The sequence below is a fragment of the Echinops telfairi genome, unplaced genomic scaffold (assembly GCF_000313985.2).
Source record: "Echinops telfairi isolate 266 unplaced genomic scaffold, ASM31398v2 ScPeMD7_7420;HRSCAF=8458, whole genome shotgun sequence".
NCBI classification, from domain to species: Eukaryota; Metazoa; Chordata; class Mammalia; order Afrosoricida; family Tenrecidae; genus Echinops; species Echinops telfairi.
The window spans coordinates 45,426,228-45,445,400 of NW_022111320.1; the positions used below are offsets into that span (position 1 = coordinate 45,426,228).

The 19,173-nt window shown below is 39.5% G+C and overlaps 1 protein-coding gene across 3 annotated transcripts in view; it reads left to right on the forward strand.

The window, feature by feature from the left end:
- Positions 1-19,173, forward strand: part of ATP2C1 (ATPase secretory pathway Ca2+ transporting 1) — a 136,544-nt gene that overhangs the window by 70,742 nt on the left and 46,629 nt on the right. For all 3 annotated transcript variants that reach the window (XM_004704003.2, XM_045297626.1, XM_045297625.1), the window contains 5 exons: positions 144-260; positions 2,284-2,373; positions 5,194-5,229; positions 8,534-8,595; positions 10,409-10,517. In XM_004704003.2, coding sequence (XP_004704060.2) covers positions 144-260; positions 2,284-2,373; positions 5,194-5,229; positions 8,534-8,595; positions 10,409-10,517 — 414 coding nt within the window. The remainder of the gene's footprint in view (positions 1-143; positions 261-2,283; positions 2,374-5,193; positions 5,230-8,533; positions 8,596-10,408; positions 10,518-19,173) is intronic.

The window sequence follows — 19,173 nt, forward strand, 5'->3', positions numbered from 1 at the left end:
TGACCTGCCATCTGCCACCGCAGACTAGTTTCGACCCATCATAGAATTTCCCAGAACTATGCTCAGATGTCTGTCCTCCTCCGTGGTTTTCTTCATTTGTTCTGTGCTTACGTCGTCACTAACTCTCACGTGTGCACGGACAGGCTGATCTTCACAATGGCCTGACCAAGGGTGAGGTTGGTCACAGACGAGCGTTCCATGGCTGGAATGAGTTTGATATCAGTGAAGATGAGCCGTTGTGGAAGAAGTATATTGCTCAGGTGAGCGATTTTTTATGTCCTCTTCTGATGTGTAATGCGCATGCATTTTTTGTTACAGTAGTTGTTTACTTAAATGAGGTTATTTATGGGAAAAGGAAATGCTTTTAACATTTCTTTACTTGAATTTTTCATTGCCTGGGTTACTGGCAGCGCTTTCTATGTGGACATTCCATGTGAAGGTGATACTGTTGATTGTAGCATCTTTTTTTATTATTGAAGAAATGTTCATTTTCTAAGGTAATTATGGAAGCTTACAAAATTAGTAAGAGTGAGGTAGGTAATTGAAACCCAGACTGCCTGAGGACTAATTTCACCTTCATTTATTACCAGCAGTCTGAGCTGTATTATTTGTTAAGCTTCCTTTATAAAGCACCTTGGGAAGTGGTAACTTTGAATAGCTATGAGCTATTTATAATTTTTCAAAAGATCATTATCTTAATCTTTCAGGAAAGACTGAGATTTTTTTTCCCTACTGGTAAGTCTGAAAAGTACAATATCCAGTTCCCAATTGTCCAGCAATATGTATCTGTATATTCTTTAGGGAATATGTTTAAATGCATATTTGTATTCTTAAACTTATTCCATCTTCACATGGCCTGAACCTTCAGGTGATATTTGCGTGGTTGCTCTGGAGTTAGAGTACCTGCCTCATGGGATTGCTGTGAGAATGAGGTGAAACCATTCCTCCAGTGTACTTCAATATAAGCAACAGCTAAGAGTGATTATTGTGTTCATCATCAAGCACTGAGTGACTCTTTATTCCTATGTAGAGAACACTGGGTTTGCTCTGCAAACATCTGCCCAGTGCCTGCCATCTGTCAAGTGATGTGCTCAGTACTGTGGAGCAGTGTTTGGGGGCAGCAAGCAAGCAAACAAAAAAGACTGTAAAATAAGAACGCTTTATGGCCTATACAGAGCTTTGATTTAATACACATTCTCGGTGAATCTTTATTACCATCCTTGGGCCAAGGTACCTGAGGAGGAAACTGAGATTTAATTGGATCATCGCATACAAAAGGCTGATTAAACCTAGATGCTCATACTCGGGTTCATCATTTTGTTATTCCTGATCCATATATTGTTTGTAGTTTTATTTTGCTAAAGCAAAGATTTTTTTTTATCAGCTGTGCATAAAACCACTTAAAGTGCTTTAAAAATGCTGACGTCTGGGTCTTAAAGCTTCCTCTGTTAAGCACCCTGGGAAGTGGTAACTTTGAATAGCTATTAGCTATTTATAATTTTTCAAAAGATCATTTTAATCTTTCAGGAAAGACTTTGAGTTTTTTTTATGTTTAATTTATCTGATATGTTCGTGGGTATTGGCATTTGCTAGAAGTTCCTCACACATTTCTGATGTGAAGCAGGGTGGAGCTACTGAGCCATAGAATAGAACCTTAGTTTTCAAAGTGGGTAAGAGGTGGTGGCCTCTAATTTCTAAGCTAGGTTTCTAGGTTCTAGGATTCTTGGCTGGAAGATAGTCTTTGAAGCTCCCTCACTTTGCAAGTTCAAGAGCAATTGGCAGAGGACAAAGTTCTAACATTAGCTTGATGTTTGGGGCACAGGGTGTGCGGTTGGAAGAATCTGGGGTAATTCCATGCTTGGCATTTCAGTGCTTCCTTTTCCTAGCCTTGGTAAAAATTGAGAATAGCTGTATTTGTTAAATTAATTGATTGGAATTGAGAATAGCTGTATTTTAAAAAACTAATTGATTGTTAATATACATTTACTGCCAGGAATTCATTTGACATTGATATTTAATTTTTCATCTTTTCTGAAAAGGAACTGTTACAGTGAACTAAGATCTTAAATATAGAATATAAACAATGTTTTGATTTATTGAATTGAGAGGGATCTATAAATAAGCCAGATGTAGTCTCATTATGATAAGCCAGATGTAGTCTCATTATTTCCAGTCATGCTTGTATAGTTTTAAGATTTTTTTGTTGTTAAGGTTTTGCTGAGATAAAACAGATCTGCCATTCATACACAGCAGTATTGAATTGCTGTTTATTTTCACTTTCAGTTTAAAAATCCCCTTATCATGCTGCTTCTGGCGTCTGCAGTCATCAGTGTTATAATGCATCAGTTTGATGATGCTGTCAGTATCACTGTGGTAAGAAACTAATTTTTTTTAATTGTGGGTTAATTGTGTACATTGGTTAATTGTGTACATATATCTATATACATACATACACACATTGTTTTCAGTTGCAATAATATTCAGTAATACTCAAGTATCTATGACTGATATTCTTTATTAAATACTTTTATTGGGGGCTCTTACATCTCTTAACACAATCCACACATTCATCCATTGTGTCAAGCATATTTGTACATATGTTGTCATCATCATTTTCAAAGCATTTTCTTTGTACTTGAACCCTTGGTACAGCTCATTTTTCCCCCTCCCTCCCCTGCCCTCCCTCTGTCATGAAACCTTGATAAGTTATAGATTATTATTTTCATATCTTACATTGCCTTCTGGATTGACACGCTTAAGAATTATTTAACAATGTGATCATTTCCTACATAGAAAATATTCATAATAATCTCCCAGTTACATTTTTAATTGTTTTATTTTCTAATTGAGATAGATCTTAACTAATTGTGAACTAAAGCCTGATATGTGAAATTAAGATCAGTCTTCAACAGTGCAGACTGTATGTTTGTTTTTGATTTTACTCTTTCAGGCTAGTTTATTCTAGCTTTCACTGACTCCTTTCTCCACCTGCTTTCCTTACCCCTGTTTCATTGTAGTACTACCATACAAGCATCATTGAAACAAATGCATTTTGCTTAAGAACACAGTAGAAATTAATGTCAGGTAACAGTTTTTGAATTGTTGGTTTTGGACTTCCAGGTGTTCCTGATCATCTCTCAAGGACCATGGGAAGGCCAAAGTGATTTCATAATAGGAAATGTTACTCATCCTAATTGACATTTGCATAAATGGTGCAAAAGCAGTGGGTGGCTAAAACTGTTAGGGCCTTACCTCAACTCAAGACAGTGACACCCAAACCTGTGCTGCTAGTCACTGTTTTCTTTCGTAATTTCTCTTATGTATGTTATTGATAAAACAGTAAAAAATAGGTTTTTTGGGGAAAGTAATTTGAGAGTGTTTATCAGGAATCACTATATTTTATACATTACATCTTCTGATTATTAATGCCTCATTGGCAACTGACGGTCCCCAGAATGCTGAGGCAGCTCTTTTTATAAAAATCATTTTATTAGGGGCTCATACAACTCTTATAACAATCCATACATACATCAATTGTGTAAAGCACATTTGTAAATCCGTTACCTTCATCATTCTCAAAACATTTGCTCTCCATGTAAGCCCCTGGCATCAGCTCCTCATTTTCCCCCTCCCTCTCTACTCCCTCTTCCCTCATGAACCCGTGATAATTTATAAATTATCTTGTCATATCTTGCACTGTCCGACGTCTCCCTTCACCCACTTTTCTGTTGTCCATCCCCCAGGGAGGAGGTTATATGTAGATCCCTGTAATCGGTCCCCCCTTTACACCTCACCCTACTTCCACCCTCCCAGTATTGCTACTCTCACCACTGATCCTGAAGGGATCATCTGTCCTGGATTCCCTGTGTTTCCAGTTCCTATCTGTACCAGTGTACATCCACTGGTCTAGCCAGAATTGTAAGGTAGAAAGGAAAAATTAATTTCATTACGTCCTTTGAGCCATGAATATACCCTTTAATATTCTGTGTGATAAAAGGGAGGTATACATAAAATGACTCCATATGAAAATATGGTGGTTGACCTAAGGAAAGGTGATTATTTAAGTTGTGAGCTGAATATGCTTCTTACCTGAAGGAATGACTGATGGATGCCTATGGCTGCTTGAGCACCTGAGTAATTGGCAGACTTATTTTGAAGTTGTGAGTCTTGGCTTCAGAGAAGACAACTGATAGAAATTCAAGTGTTTCCAATGATAATTGGAATTTTGGAAAAATGTTTCTGTACCACCATCAACAGTTTTTCAATATGTTTGACTTTCTAAAAAGAGGCTTTTGTAGTGATCAATGAGTACTTTTTTTTGCTGACTATTATGAAATCAGTCAGTATTAGGACAACTTGACTAACACAGTGAACCAATGTTTTCCAAATGACCAGTGCAGGAAGTTATAAATTCATTATTGGTGGGTGATCTGTTCAAAATGCAAGTAAAATCAATGGCTTTTAATATAGCAGATGAAAATTTCATTGATATAGTATCAGATTCATTATTGATATTTAGGAAAAAATTTTATTTTAATTACCACTCTTCTCAACATTTATTTTTATTTTTTAGAAAACAGAATGTTTATACAGTGCATTATTTATGTTACCATGTAACAGACTTGCTATTTTTCAAATGAATTAATAAGTAGAAATGAAAACCGAGTAATGATTGGAATGTTTAATGATAGAGGTCAGCAGGTATCATCCACATAAACAAATGTTCTGTGTGACTCTCAGTTTTTAAAAGTACAACACCACATCCCTTGGTGTGCGTCGGTTCTGTTTCACGGTGACCTGCAGGCCAGAGTGGAATTGTCACGTGGAAGCATGGGGTTTCCAAGGCCGCAGTCTTTGCCGGATGTCTGCTTGGTCTTTCCCTCGCGGAGCTGTTGGTGGGTCTGTCTGTCAGCCTCGCTTAACCACTGTGTTACCAGAGCTCCTTTGTAAGTGTACAGAGTGGTTCTGAAATGAGAAAGTTGGAGATGTTACCCTGGGGGCACAAGCCACCACCAGCTTGAAGCTCTCCGCAGGCGTCTGGGTGCAGCCATGGTTTTTTTCACTCCCAACAGGCTGTTCTCAAGGCTTAGAGTCTGTTATCTTGGTGCTGCGGAGTCAGGAAAAATAGAATGTTTTTTTTTCCTCTTTAATTTATGTCTGATTTTAAAAGCTGTTGTTTTGTTATGTTTCTAGGCAATACTCATTGTCGTCACAGTTGCCTTTGTTCAGGTGAGTGGGTATCCTATTTTGCCAACCTGAAAGTGGTATCTTAGTTAATTGTTGTAAAAATTCAAGGCAGTTCCCGGTGAGATAAGCAGTCACAGGAGGGTGGCGATGCCTATGGGAACATTTCTCTTTCATGTTTTCAAGTAATATTAAATCCAGAAAACTTTTCAACAAACGTGTGGGACTAACTTGACTGCTTTGATTCAGGTAATTGAGTGAAGAAAATCTAGTTTTTTAATCTTAGGATGTTAGAATAACAAAAATACATGGAACCAGAAAGTATAGTAACTGAAAAAAAATTGGGTGATAGATTTTTTTATGCTTCTAATTAAAAAATATAAAAATTCAGAATTCTATTCTTTTAACCCTATGTTTTAATACCTATCCAGAAGAAAGCAAAAAGGTATGGAATTAAAAGGTTAATTTATCAAGTAATATTTGAAGAGAATTCTGTATCTCTGTGAATGTTCCTCCTAGCAGAATAACTTACTGATTTACTTAAACATTTCCTCCTAATCTTACTTCATTTAAGTCTTTTTGAAGAAACTGAAGTATGCTTGTAAACACTGTTAGTTACTTGCTTTTGTTTTTTTAAATTCTTCCTTTTTCACAGTAGAGATGATCTGATCTTGTTCAAACTTTATTTAAGCAAACCATTGAAACTCAAATGAAACATGAAAAGAGCCCTCTTTTAAAATTATTGTCAATATGGGTGTGATGCCAGAGTTTTTATTAAAAGCCACTTCCAGCAAGTCCATTGCAGCTCATAGTGACCAGGTAGGACAGAGGAGAACTTGCCCTTTGGGTAGTTCCAAGCCTGTAGATGTGCATGGGGAAAAATGGCCTTCTCTTTCTCCCGTGAGAAGTGCCTCATGCAAGTGCATGCTGGACAGTGCTTAAAGATGACCTCAGGAAAACTGATGCACTTGGATTGTGGTGTTGGTGAAAAAAATCATAAGTACTTGGACTGCCAGAAGAACAAGCCAGTCTGTCTTGGAGGAAGGACAGCCAGAATGCTCCTTAGAATCGAGCGCTTGTTCTGGACATGTTTTCCTAAGAGACCAGCCCCTGGATGATGACATCATGCTAGAGCCAGTAGAGGTTCAGTGAACAAGAGGAAGCGCCTCAAGGTGATGGAATGACACAGTGATTGCAAAGTGAGTTCAAACCCAGGATTTGTGAGCTCGTGTAGGACCCAATCACTGTTGAGTTAGAACCAACTCAATGAAACCTAACAACAGCAACACCCACAACAGTCTCATATCCACAGTTTATGCCCTGCAGATCCCAGTACTCTCCTAGCTTCCTGGGGTGATGTCTAACTTAGTGAGTCAGGGGTTTCATAGAAACCCAGTGTATAAAAGCCAGTTGGAATCAGATCATCTGTAGCACATACATGAAGTCCCTCATTAGTAGACCATTATGGATCCTGTTTCTCTGGAGTTCTTTTCCTTAGAGCTGCTGCAAGTTGCCCTGGGGCAAGTGGAGCTGCTTGGTCTAGCACTGCTCAATTCAAGGCTGGGTGTCTTTCAAGGTAGATTTTTAGGAAGCAGAATAAGTATCATCTATGAGACCAGGAACTGGGACCCACTGTTTTTCTTTAATAATGCCTCAGATGTATAATGTGTGTCTTTTTTCAGAAGGATTCATACAGATATTATCACTACAAATGGAAGAACTTAGTAGATTATTCTCTCTGGTATATAGACTGCCAATTTTCCAAAAACAAACAAAATGAAACCATAAGTGATTGTGATTTTGGCAGTCTATGGGGACATTTTGCATAGATTAATTTACTGTAAACTTCTAAAACGTAATGGCTGAGACATCTACTAGATATTTTTATCATAGACTCATTTGGGAAAACTCAAGAAAGGGTCAGAACATTTGTGGAAAGCCCAGTTTCAAATATAGGATCAGAAGATTGATCCTTCCCCTAAAATGCTGAAGAAACTAATCACACAGCCCTTAAAACAAATGAAAACACAGCCTCTCTCCAGCGAGCTTCTTTTGACAATTGAACCTTTACAAAAATGCAGGAAACATTCTTTTTTTGAGAGTACTTTTTATACTTATGTGGTGTTGTCAAGTGACCCTTTGATGTAGAGGTATCTTTGTAGTTATAGAGAGCAGATATTAATAATACATGAGAAAAAGGTTGGACCGCTGTGTCGTTTACATTAGCATCTAGGCTTGTTGAGTATCTTCTAGCTTTTTATGGAATTTTGACTAAAGTGTCCCTGTTCTTTAGTATCTTTAGTCTGACTCAGGGAGTGTCTTAGAACTTTTTGTATTTTATAGATTCTGTTTACATACATATTTACAATGGAGCTTTAGTAAGTTTGGAAAGACTTCATTATCATTGATTCATTTTTCCACAAGCCTTTGGAAGCCTTCTCTAATATCTCCTGCCAAAAGAGATTAATTATTCTAAATTACTCTAATACAGTTTTGGATTTTATATTTGAGAGAGTTTTGATGGGTGTGAAATTTTGACTGCAGCTGTTTCAAAGCACTCCCTCCCTTTTACCCTGTCTATGTCCTCCTTGGCCCCTTTAACCTTATATCCAGAGATTAGTGTTCTCCGTTGAAGACTTGAGCTAAATGTAGCAGTGATGTTGTATGAAGTCTGATGCATATGGAAATGGGAATTACATAGAGTAAGGTGGAGGAAGGTATCCACAGATCTCAGAGTTCTGTGGATGGAAGACAGATGGAGCACCACAGAGTTAGGGCTCCTGAGAAATTTTTGTTTCTGTAATTAAGGATGGTAGCGAAGGTATCCATCAATATAGGGCATCCATATTCTTGTTTTGTTTTTTATTTTTTCAAGCAGATTTATTCTAGAAACCATTTCACTTAGCATGAGCTTAAATCCTCAAAGCAAATATCACTTGTAGTTAATTGTCTTTGACTTCTTTAATCTTTAAACACTAAGTGCAAAATTATCTTTAATTATGAAGCTCAATGGTATTAACTTTAATTGACTCAAAATTATATACTCTTGTACACATTAATCAGCTTTCTTTATCATATAAGTAACCTAAGGTTTGTGCAATGAATATTAAAATGTAAAATTTGGGAGAATATTTAATGATCAAAATTGATCACTATAATTTAACATTATTTAATAGGAACAAGATTTTATGGGTAGGACTATAAGCAAAGGAAAAAATGGGAAAAATTTTAAAACAATGATTGAAATTATTTAACTATATCATGGAATATATTCATAGAAACACACATAATTGTACGTCTTCATAAATGTTTTGTTTGAAATATTAATCTGTGCCTTTTCTTTGCATAGGAATATCGTTCAGAAAAATCCCTTGAAGAATTGAGTAAACTTGTGCCCCCAGAATGCCATTGGTATGTTTCTGGTAGAACCTTTATCCTCTTCAAAGTGACCAGTATATTGCCTGGATTAATATTAACTGAAATAACCAAATGTCCCATGGAGGTTACTTATATTGTTTCTCAAGAAACTGAAAATGCACCCTTTAAAGTGGACCAGGGATATACGTACATACATAAACCTTAGACATACTCATGGATTTTGAGCTTGCGTTTAACTGTAACCCTCATCTAAGAACAATTTGTTCTTGATATGGCCCTGCCCTCATGAAGTGATCACTGAAGGTGCTATAGCAAAGGGTGATGAAGAAATATCATGGTGCCCAGGTATCACAAAGAATAGCATCTGGGGTCTTAAAGGCTTATCTTAAAGCCTTTAAATGGGGTGTCAGCTAATTCCACACAGAAGGTGCACACAGCCTGTTGTGACCCAAGGATTGTAAATAATAAAATCCAAGGTCGGAGAAGGAAATTGTATTAGAGCCTAATTTCTGACCACCCCTTTCACTGAACGCTGTGGATGACAGTGAAAGCTCAAAATCCATGCGCGGTACTAATGCTGAGATGCTTGTTTGTTCACTGACTCAGCTTTCCTCCTGCAGTCGGCATCATTGCCTCTGTTTTGTGAGGTGGAGGACTTTGTGGACTGGTGTTGGGTTAATGGGTTAATGTTGGACTTGTGGGCTTGGGCAGCATTGAGCTGGGGTGTTTTCATGATGCACCTTTTCTTTACATAAAACTCTCTCTTATAAAAATAAAAAAAAAAATAAAAAATTCTTTTCCTTTTTTTCAAAAAAAAAAAAAATATCCATGCGCGGAGCGCCCATGTCGACTAAGCAAGCCTTCATTAAACTCCCTCTGAGCATTGACCAGAGGTGTGAATAGTCTTGTCCTCAGAGTGCATTCATTGAAAAGTGTATTATTGCAGATATAAGCCAAACCAAACCAAAAATCAGTACCATTTAGTCTGTGCCAAAGTTCATTGTGGTGATGGTTGCACAACCTTCCTTAGTGTGAATTGCATGCTGTATTAATTATAGCTCAATAAAATGAATTTTAACAAAAGAATGAAGAAAATATTCTAAAATTGTTTGCAGTGTGCAAGTATTTGCACAACTCTCAAGTATATTTAAACCATTGAATTGTAAAGCAAAATAATAAAAGTATAAACTGCATTATGGTTCCAGATTTGTATAAAAATAATAAATCATTAACCAGACATGGAGAAAAAAATTTTTTTTTCTGTTCACTGTAACAAACCAAGCCATTGTTACCAAGTCATTTCCAACTCATGGCAGCCCTGTGTCACAGTAGAACTTCTCCTGTCGATTGCCAGGGCTGTGAATCTGTACGGGAGCAGACAGCCTCATCTCTCTCCTGTGACCGTGTGGTTCGTAACCCAATGCTTAACCCACTGTGTCACCAGGGATCCTTACTGCAACAAATTGCACTATGAAAACTTTATATGTCTGAGTTTGAGATTTCTCGAGACGTGAATTTATTCAACCTATTTTTTTCTTGCACATATGTGTCGAGCACTTTCCCGGGTAGAGTGATGAGCAGAAAAACCCAGATGATTCCGATGGAGTCTCCGTTAGTGCATTTTACAGTTGAACTGCTAGATTTTCCAGTGACTTCTGCCCTCTGAGCAGTTTCCCTGCAAAGAACACCGAAGCCTTCCTTTTTTGGGTGGTTATTTGACTTCTCTTGTTGGAGGTGGACATTTGTGGAAGCATGTTTTCCCTCAGGCAAGCTCAGCGGAAAGAATTCTGTTCAGACGAGCATCATGCTTGCTTCTCACTGAGTTTATGTTTGCTCCTTGGCGCAGTGTCCGTGAAGGAAAACTGGAGCATACCCTTGCCCGGGATCTGGTCCCAGGTGACACCGTTTGTGTTTCTGTTGGGGACAGAGTTCCTGCTGACTTACGCTTGTTTGAGGTAAGTTTGGGAGTGTTATTTGTAAAGCAAGGGAATTAGTCTGTGTTGAGAGACATGTGAAAGATTGCTGTAAGATCCTAAAGATCATGCCGCTTCTAATAAAATTTGGAGTGGTAGTGGCTATTCTGACATCAGCATCTTGTACCCTGGGTTTACGTTTGTGAAAAGTAGGAACATTTGCATGTCGATCCGACGATGAACAAGTTCAAGGAGGAACACATAGTTGATTTGAAGCATTTTTGTCTGTTTTAAAAGCGGCCTGGAAACATGCCTTTTTCTGTTTTTAAGCATGTTTTATTTTTATTCAGATGAAAATTTATACAGCAAATTAGGTTTTCCTTGTACAGCTTCTGCATGATTATTCGTCGATACTGGTAACGTTTTCTTATAGTGCTCCCTTCCCATGCATTTCCTTAAGGTTGTGCCGTCTCTAAGCCTGTGCTTTCCCTGCTTCCTTACTTTCTCAGCTTTACTCTGGAGCGGTTGTTAACAAGTTGGCCTTAGAGGGATGATTTTTGAAAGAAGCTTGTATATCATAGTTTATGTTGTTTATTTTATGAACTCATCTCTTAGTTAGCTGAAGGGTGGCCTCCAGGTAGAAGTACTGTTTCAGGTTCAAGAGTCCCTCAGCAGTAGTCTGAGAGAGTCCTCTAGTCTTAACTTCCAGTAGACCTGGGCTGCTGAAGAGTTTGAGTTTTGGCCCACATTTTTCTCACTAGCAACAACCAGAAAAATGTAGTACACACACACGGACACATACATACACACACAGATAGATATCTCTATAAGCATATGTACATATAGTATGTGACTATATGCATTCATTTTCACATAGATACTAAATCACACAAGGATCACAGTTAAGGATGCTTCTTAGACATAACCAAAACCTCCTGAGATTGATTTTCTGGGTTTGAGGATCATGGACTATCGTCTTGGTGGCTAACTCAGTTAATTGGTATGCTATGGTTCCTGCAGCGAATTTAAATACGTCTTCTGAGATGTTCGTTTAGTACATCAGATCTTTGTGGAAACCTACGCATTAAGTATGTTGGAAGAAACAAAGACGCTAAGACAGAATTCTTGCCATCAGGAAGTATAGTCGTTGTATACGTCATTAAGTAATAGGAGTACAAAGGTGGGATTATGGGAATTTAGAGAAGGGAGCGGTCACAGCGGATGTGTGTGCAATCACAATGTCACAGATGCTTGGCTTTTGGGGGTGGTGAGTGTCGGGCAGTATTGGACAGAGATGATGAAGACAAAATGAGTCACCACCATTCAGGTCGCAGGAAGCATTCCAGTATATATTGCGGGGCTAGGATACATTAAGTAGTAGAAGATTTATGGTGGAATCATATTCCAGAGGGCCTTGAATGTGAAACTGCACTTCAAATTTGATTGGGAATTAACTCTTTGAGGTCATGTGCAACTGGCAAATGATGTTACCTTTAATTAGGCCACAGTGTGTCCAGTGGTAGAAAGGGTGAAGTATGTGACCTTCATAGTCTTACTTATATGCCAGCCTCGCTCTCTGTTGGAATTACCACCCGTCCATCGACACCTCCAGAAGCTGCCAGTCTTGGAATCCGAACAAGCTTCCAAAGTTGTCATGCTTACAGAAAGCCGAATGCCCCCTCCGAACTGTAATAGGAACAACACGTACTTAATCTTTGGGGGGTCTTTTCCCCAAAATACTTAAAATTTTATCTTTAGAAAGATAATCAGATTGCTGCAATTAGAAGAGTAGGATTAATCTGTAACAGCAAGTATTAAGAATGTTAAAACTTTTTCTTTTCTTTGTGGGTTATTTCTTTTTCCCCCTGCATTTTTGCTCCATACCTCTTGTCCCTAGTATTTAATGTATGTAATATCTTGGATTCTTTTTTTTTTTAATCATTTTATTGGGAACTCGTACTACTCTTAACACAATCCATACATCATACATCCCTTGTGTCAAACACATTTGTACATGTGTTGCCATCATCATTTTCAAAATATTTTCTTTCTACTTGAACCCTTGGTATCAGCGCCTCATCCCCCGCCCCCAATGAACCCTTGATAATTTATAAGCTATTACTATTTTTTCATGTCTTACACTGACCGATGCCTCCCTTCTCCTACTTTTCTGTTTTCATCCCCCAGGGAGAGCGTTATATATAGATCATTGTTATCGGTTCCACTTTCTCCTCTCACCTTCCCCTTCCCCTCCTGGTATCACTGTCAATATAGGTGCTGAGGGGTTTATCTGTCCTGGATTCCCTGTATTTCCAGCTCTTATCCATACCCGTGTACATGCTCTAGTCTAACTGGATTTGTAAGGTAGAATTGAGGTCATGATAGTGAGGTGGGGTGGGGTGGGGAGCATTAAAGAACTAGAGGAAATTTGTATGTTTCAACGGTGCTATACTGCATCCTTGTGACCCTTCTATAAGGGGATGTCCATTTGTCTACAGATGGCTTTGGGTCTCTACTCTGCACTCCCCCTCATTCATAATGATATGATTTTTTGTTCTTTGATGCCTGATACTTGTTCCTCATGACACCTTATGATCACACAGGCTGGTGTGATTCTTCCATGTGGATTTTGTTGCTTCTCAGTTAGATGGCTGCTTGTTTATCTTTAAGCCTTTAAGACTCCAGATGCTATATCTTTTGATAGCCAGGCACCTTTGGCTTTCTTCACATTTGCTTAAGCACCCATTTTGTCTTCAGTGATCGTGTAGGGAAGGTGAGCATCATGGAATGCCAGGTTATTAGAACAAAGTGTTCTTGCATTGAGGGAGGACTTGAGTAGTAGTCCGATGTCCGTCTACTACCTTAATACTAAACCTATAGATATATGTACATAGATCTATTTCCATATCATTATATATAAAGATACTTACTTGTATACATGCCTGTATTTAGACCTCTATAAATGTCCTTTGGCGCCTAGTTCTTTCTTTTATTTCTTTTACTTTCCTCTTGTCTATCATGTTCAGTCTTCATTTGGGTTTCAGTAATTCCTCTCAGTTACATTGTCCTTGATCAAGCCCTACCAGGCATCGTAGGTCCCCCTCGACATCGATTTTAGATCACTTGTTGTTCCCTTGCTCCTGGGCTTGTTAACACCCACTTCCTTTCCCCCGCCTCCCTCTCTTCTGTGTCTCCCCAGAACCTTTGGTCCTGTTGCTTTCTCCTCCGAATTGTTTATCCCGCCTATCTTGTCATTTGACATGTCATGTCCCCCAAAAGAGTATAAATGTGCATCAATGGAGTTATTGGTTCTGAACTGTTTCTGGTTTAGAAGCAGGCGTTGTTCGTGGGTAGTCTGAAGTGTGAAGATACTTAAGGAACACGATCAAGGCTGTAAGGTAAATGGGATAAAGTTCCCAACCAAATTCTTGTGGAACAGCCCTTGCTACCTTCTAAGAATGAGCAAAATGCCTTACCGGAGTGGAAAAAAAATTCCTTTGAGCAACTTTCCTCACCTTTGCACCAATACAGTTTTCAGTTGTTGTAGAATTTCTACAAAGCAGAACTGTGATTGTCCTGAGTCCTTTCAGAAAATAGATCAAGAATTGCCTGTTGGAAATCCCCCAAAGTCATCACCATAACCTTCTGAACTGACCCTCTCTCTGCCTCGAATTTGACTAGTCAGCAGAATCCCTCAGGAGACATTGTATTTGCTTTGATTGGACCTAACTGAGACTGATATTTAATGTGTCACATCTATTCTTGAGAAGTTCTCAAAATTCAGATTTTTGGGGTAGACTCAAGGCCCTAGTTTTGGCTCTCATGGCCTTGTTTTATTTTCTTCAGCTTTCACCTGGAACTTGCACGTGAGCCATTGATGGTCTGGTCCATCAAAGAGGTCAGCCCGACCCCATTTTAGTGGCTGATACTGAGCTTCCCTGTCTCCTCTTCCCCCCAAATGTAGTTAGTTTGGTTTCTGTATATTCCATCTGAAGAAATACAGTCTGAAAAAAGATATTCGCTATGAAGAAGTTTTTTAGTGTGCAAAATTCTATCGTGTTATTCGCCAGCTTCATTTCTGTCACCAAGGCCTTGTTTTCCAACTCCTGCTCCTTCCTTTGTTTCAACTTTTGCATTCCAATTACCAGTGATTATCAATGCATCTTTATTGCATGTTTGGTCAATTTCAGACTGAAGACAGTAAAATTCTTCTACTTCCTCATTATTAGCTTCGGTGATTGGGGCACAGATTTGAATACTAGTTGTGCATTGACTGGATTTCCTGGCTTTCAGCTAGATACCCTATCATAGAGAGCATTGCACTTCCAGATAATGCCCTTTTTGATGATGAACGTGGTGCTGTTCCTCTTGAATTCATCATTCCCTGTACAAGATCTCTTTAACGTGTTGAAAGGCAAGGTGCTACTTTGAGGACTGGGACGTGCCTGACACAGGCTGTGGCATTTTCAGCCATGTCATCGCATGGGAAAGTTGGACACTGAATAGAGACCGGAGAAGAATCTGTGCATTTGAATATCGGTGTTGGCAGAGACTATTGAAAGTACCATGGACTGCCAAAAGAACAAACCAATCTGCCTGAGGAGAAACCCAGAGAAAACTCTCATTAGAAGCAAGGCTTGGGGACTTCATCTCACGTGCTTTGGATGTGTAATCAGTAGAGATCATCCCCTGGAGAAGGACATTAAGCACGGTAAAGGAGAAAGGCAAGATACAGGAAGCTGGTTGACAGAGTGGCCGCAGTGAGGGGCTCAAGCATCGGAACAATTGTGAGGACGGCGCAGGACCAGGCGGTGCTCCCTTCTGTTGTACGTCGGGTTGCGGTGGCTCGGCGCTCAGCAGCAAAGAGCAAGACCAAGATAAGTGTGTTACGAGAGAACTTGTCGGTCGCCACCTGCTGATAGCAAAGACATGCTTAGACATGGTTTGTTTGGAATAAACTCATGCATTTATGAACAGGAACCTCTGTAGGAATACTTTTGGTTTGGCCTTAAGTTCCCTCTACCCGATTTTGCCCTGTTCGCGTTTCTTACTACTCAGTCCCATCGGCAGACTTTTGCAACCACTTTGAGTATATTGAAATAGTGAGTGCGCAGGCATAGACTTTCTTCGACCACCTCTCACTGGAAGGTTCAGGAATTGGCTTTTCCACGGACACCCTCGCACCTGTGTCTCTCTGTATCTTCTCCCGCTTTTTGTTAAGAGGCACTAGCAAGCATCTTCCTCTGTGCTGGATATCTGACGTGGATGGTAGGGCCATCTTTCTGCGTCAGAGTCTTTTGACATCCTGGATTACATGCGCATGCTCCATTGTCTCAGCAAAAAGTTTTATTTTCTAGTAAAACCCAGGCTGCCATTCTGGTTTGGTTTGCTGTGCCGTCTTCTGGATCTTTTCAAATATTTGATAGACTGCAGTGGGCTTCAAAAAGCTTGAGGGAGAATCCCGTTCTCTTTTAATTCCACTTTTCCATCGACTTTATGAAGCCTCCTGTGTAAGTAGGAAGGGGAGCCCTGGTAGCGTAGTGGGCTCTGCGTCCTTGGGCTTTTACCACAAAGGCAGCAGTTGGAAACCACTGGTCACTTGGAAGGCGAAAGATGAGGCTTCCTATTCCTGTCAAGAGTTAGTCTCAGAAACCCACATGGGCCATTAACCTATTGCCATTGACTGTAATTCACATGGCTTCTGAAGCTTTCAATCCTCATGAGAGCAGAGTCTCACCTTGCTATTAACAGTCCAGTGCTTACCCCACAGTGCCCCCAGCCAGGGTTCAAATGTCCTGGTCTACCCACCATATATATATCTATTTAATAAAAAATATATATATGTTTTATTACTTACAGATATTATTACAATCCATAGTTTCATTAGATCAGGCATAATTGTACAGTTACTGTGCTCATCGTTTTCAGTATTTTTTCTTTTCTTCTTGAACTCCTTAATATCAGCTCCCCTTGATCCCCTCCCTCACCCATCCTACCACCTCCCTGAACTTCAGTATATTATATATTAATATTATTATTATTTTTTGCCTTACACCATCCCATGCATCCATTCTCCTTGAATTCTGATGTTTGTTCCCTTCGTGTGAGGTTATACAGTCATCAGCTATCTGTTCCCCCTCGCTCCCCGCTCTTCCCATACCCTCAGGAAGTCAATACTCCCCTTACTGAATTTCATGCATTGAAAGATCTTGGTTGTACCCATATACATATGAGGACTAGCAAGATGAGTGAGGTAAAACTAGGGCCATAATAGTGGGAGGAGGAAATGTTAAAGAACTAGAGGATAGTTGAGGGTTTCATCAATGTTATACTGCACCCTGGATATATCATGCCTTCCGTGTGGCCCTTGCTTGAGGGACTGTCCAATTATCTGACAGACGGGTTTTGGGTCTCTACCTTGCCTATGATCCTTCACGCCTGTTTGATTGCTTGTTTTTAACCTTCTGATACCTGTTCCCATGGACACCTCATGATCACACAGGCTGGTGTGCTTCTTCCATGTGGGCTTTGTTGCTTCCGAGCTAGATGGCTGCTTGTTTACCTTCAAGCCTTTAAGACTCCAGATGCTATATCTTTTGATAGCCGGGCACCATCCACTTTCTTCACCACCTTTGCTTATTCACCCACTTTGTTTCCAGTGTGCTGGGGAAGATGAGTATCCTACATTGCCACATTATTAGAACAAACTGTTCTTGTACTGAGGTAGGATTTAAGTGGAGGCTCAAAGTCCATCTGCTTCCCTCTCCACGGACTTTACCTTCAGTACCGCCCTCCCGCGGTATCTTTTAAAGAATATTTTCTTTTACAATTGCTTTGTTGAGATATGATTCCCATCATATAATTCATACATTTCAAGTGTACTATTTAGTAGTTTTCTCTGTCTTCAGAGTTTTGCATCTATCATTACAATCAAATTATGAAACATTTTCATCATTTCCAAAAGAAACTGTTTACTTTGAAGTAGTCACTTCACTCTATTCCCCCTGCCCCCTGGCAATCACTAATCTGTTTTCTTTGTCTCTGTGGATCTGCCTATTTTGGTCATTTTATGTAAACGAAGTCATACAATAGATTGTCTTTTAGGTTTATTTTTTCACTTAGCATGTTTTCAAGGTTCTTAAATGTTGTACCATGTATCAATAGTTTATTCATTTTTGCATAACAATGGACGTACCATATTTTGTTACTCATTCATAATTTGATAGACATTGATGTACTTCTACCTTTTGACTTAATAACATACCTGTGAACATTTGTGTGAAACTGTCGCATGGACATTTGTATTGAGTTGATTTGCTGGGGGATGTAAAAATTTGAAGTGTACATTTTGGAGGGCCTGCGAAGCTACTTTAGAAAGCGGCTGGATGATTTGCGAGTGAGAGTGGAGGAGGTGGCAACGGGTTGGTCTGGGTCTGGACAGCACACGAGCAGTCCAGCTTCTCCACATGCTGGCTACACCTGCTCCCGCTGGTCACTTTCAGTAGAATTGAAGTAGCGTAGCTTTTAAGAGATCTTTCCCATTTGTCTTTGTGATTCTTACTCTCTCTGGGAACATGATTACGGACATGGAAGAGAGAGGAGGAAGATCCCATCTTGGCCAGCTAATTATCTTAAGCACATGATGGAAGAATATGTGTGGAACACCATAGTTAAATACAAAATAGATTGATATGTCCTGTAATGTTAGAAAAATAATTGCTTTATTTAAAGAAATCTTGAAAGGGAATATATTTATGATAAGCTTATAGACTGTTGATTTCAGTGTGATACTTCTTGCTTGGTAAATCATTTCATAGTGTCTTGTCCATCTTACTGGGATTTTATATGTAGACTTGTAAAAGGGCACTTAACAAGTATCTTAGTGGAGATTTAAAATTAAGTGTTAAAAGAAATTTACCAGAATGTTTGTGGAAAATTCTCGTCCGTTGAGTGAGTCGAACTACCCCACAGGGTTTCCCAGGCTATCAGACTTTCCGTTGAGCAGTCGAGAGCTTTAACTGTGGCGCCAGGACTCCCTGTGTAAGGAAAGTAAAGATAGTGGTTTGTGGAATTAAAAAATAATTCGTATTCATTAAGTAGGATTTGCTGTGGTCACATGTGGATTGCTTAGGAAAACGTATACTTTTCTGTAGCAGTGTTAGCATAGTAACCCACATCCTCTGATTCCATGGCAATTCTGACTCATAGCGACCTAGGACAGTGTAGAGCTGCCCCCTAGGGCTTCAAGGATGTAATGTCTATGGAAGCAAACTGCCACATGCTTCTCCCTCGGAGGTGCTTTTGCATTTGAACTGCTGGCCTGTTCCGTTGGTAGTAAAAAGGGTACTTTATAACCACCGTGTCCCCGGGGCTCATTAGCATCGGACAACCCAGAAAATGATAGACATTACTAGCGCTCCAGAATGTCTGTTGTCTTAGATTGGATAAGCCTGCGATGCTGTCTAGCACTTGTTCTCTTGTTGCTGCTGCTATTGGGTGACGTAAGCACCTGCCCTACGGGCTTGCCCTGTCCAACGTCTCCCTTCACCTACTTTTCTGTTGTCTGTTCCCCAGGGAGGAGGTCACATGTAGATCCTTGTAATCGGTTCCCCCTTTCCAACCCACTCTCCCTCTATATTCCTAGTATCCCCACTCACGCCACTGGTCCTGAAGGGATCATCTGCCCTGGATTCCCTGT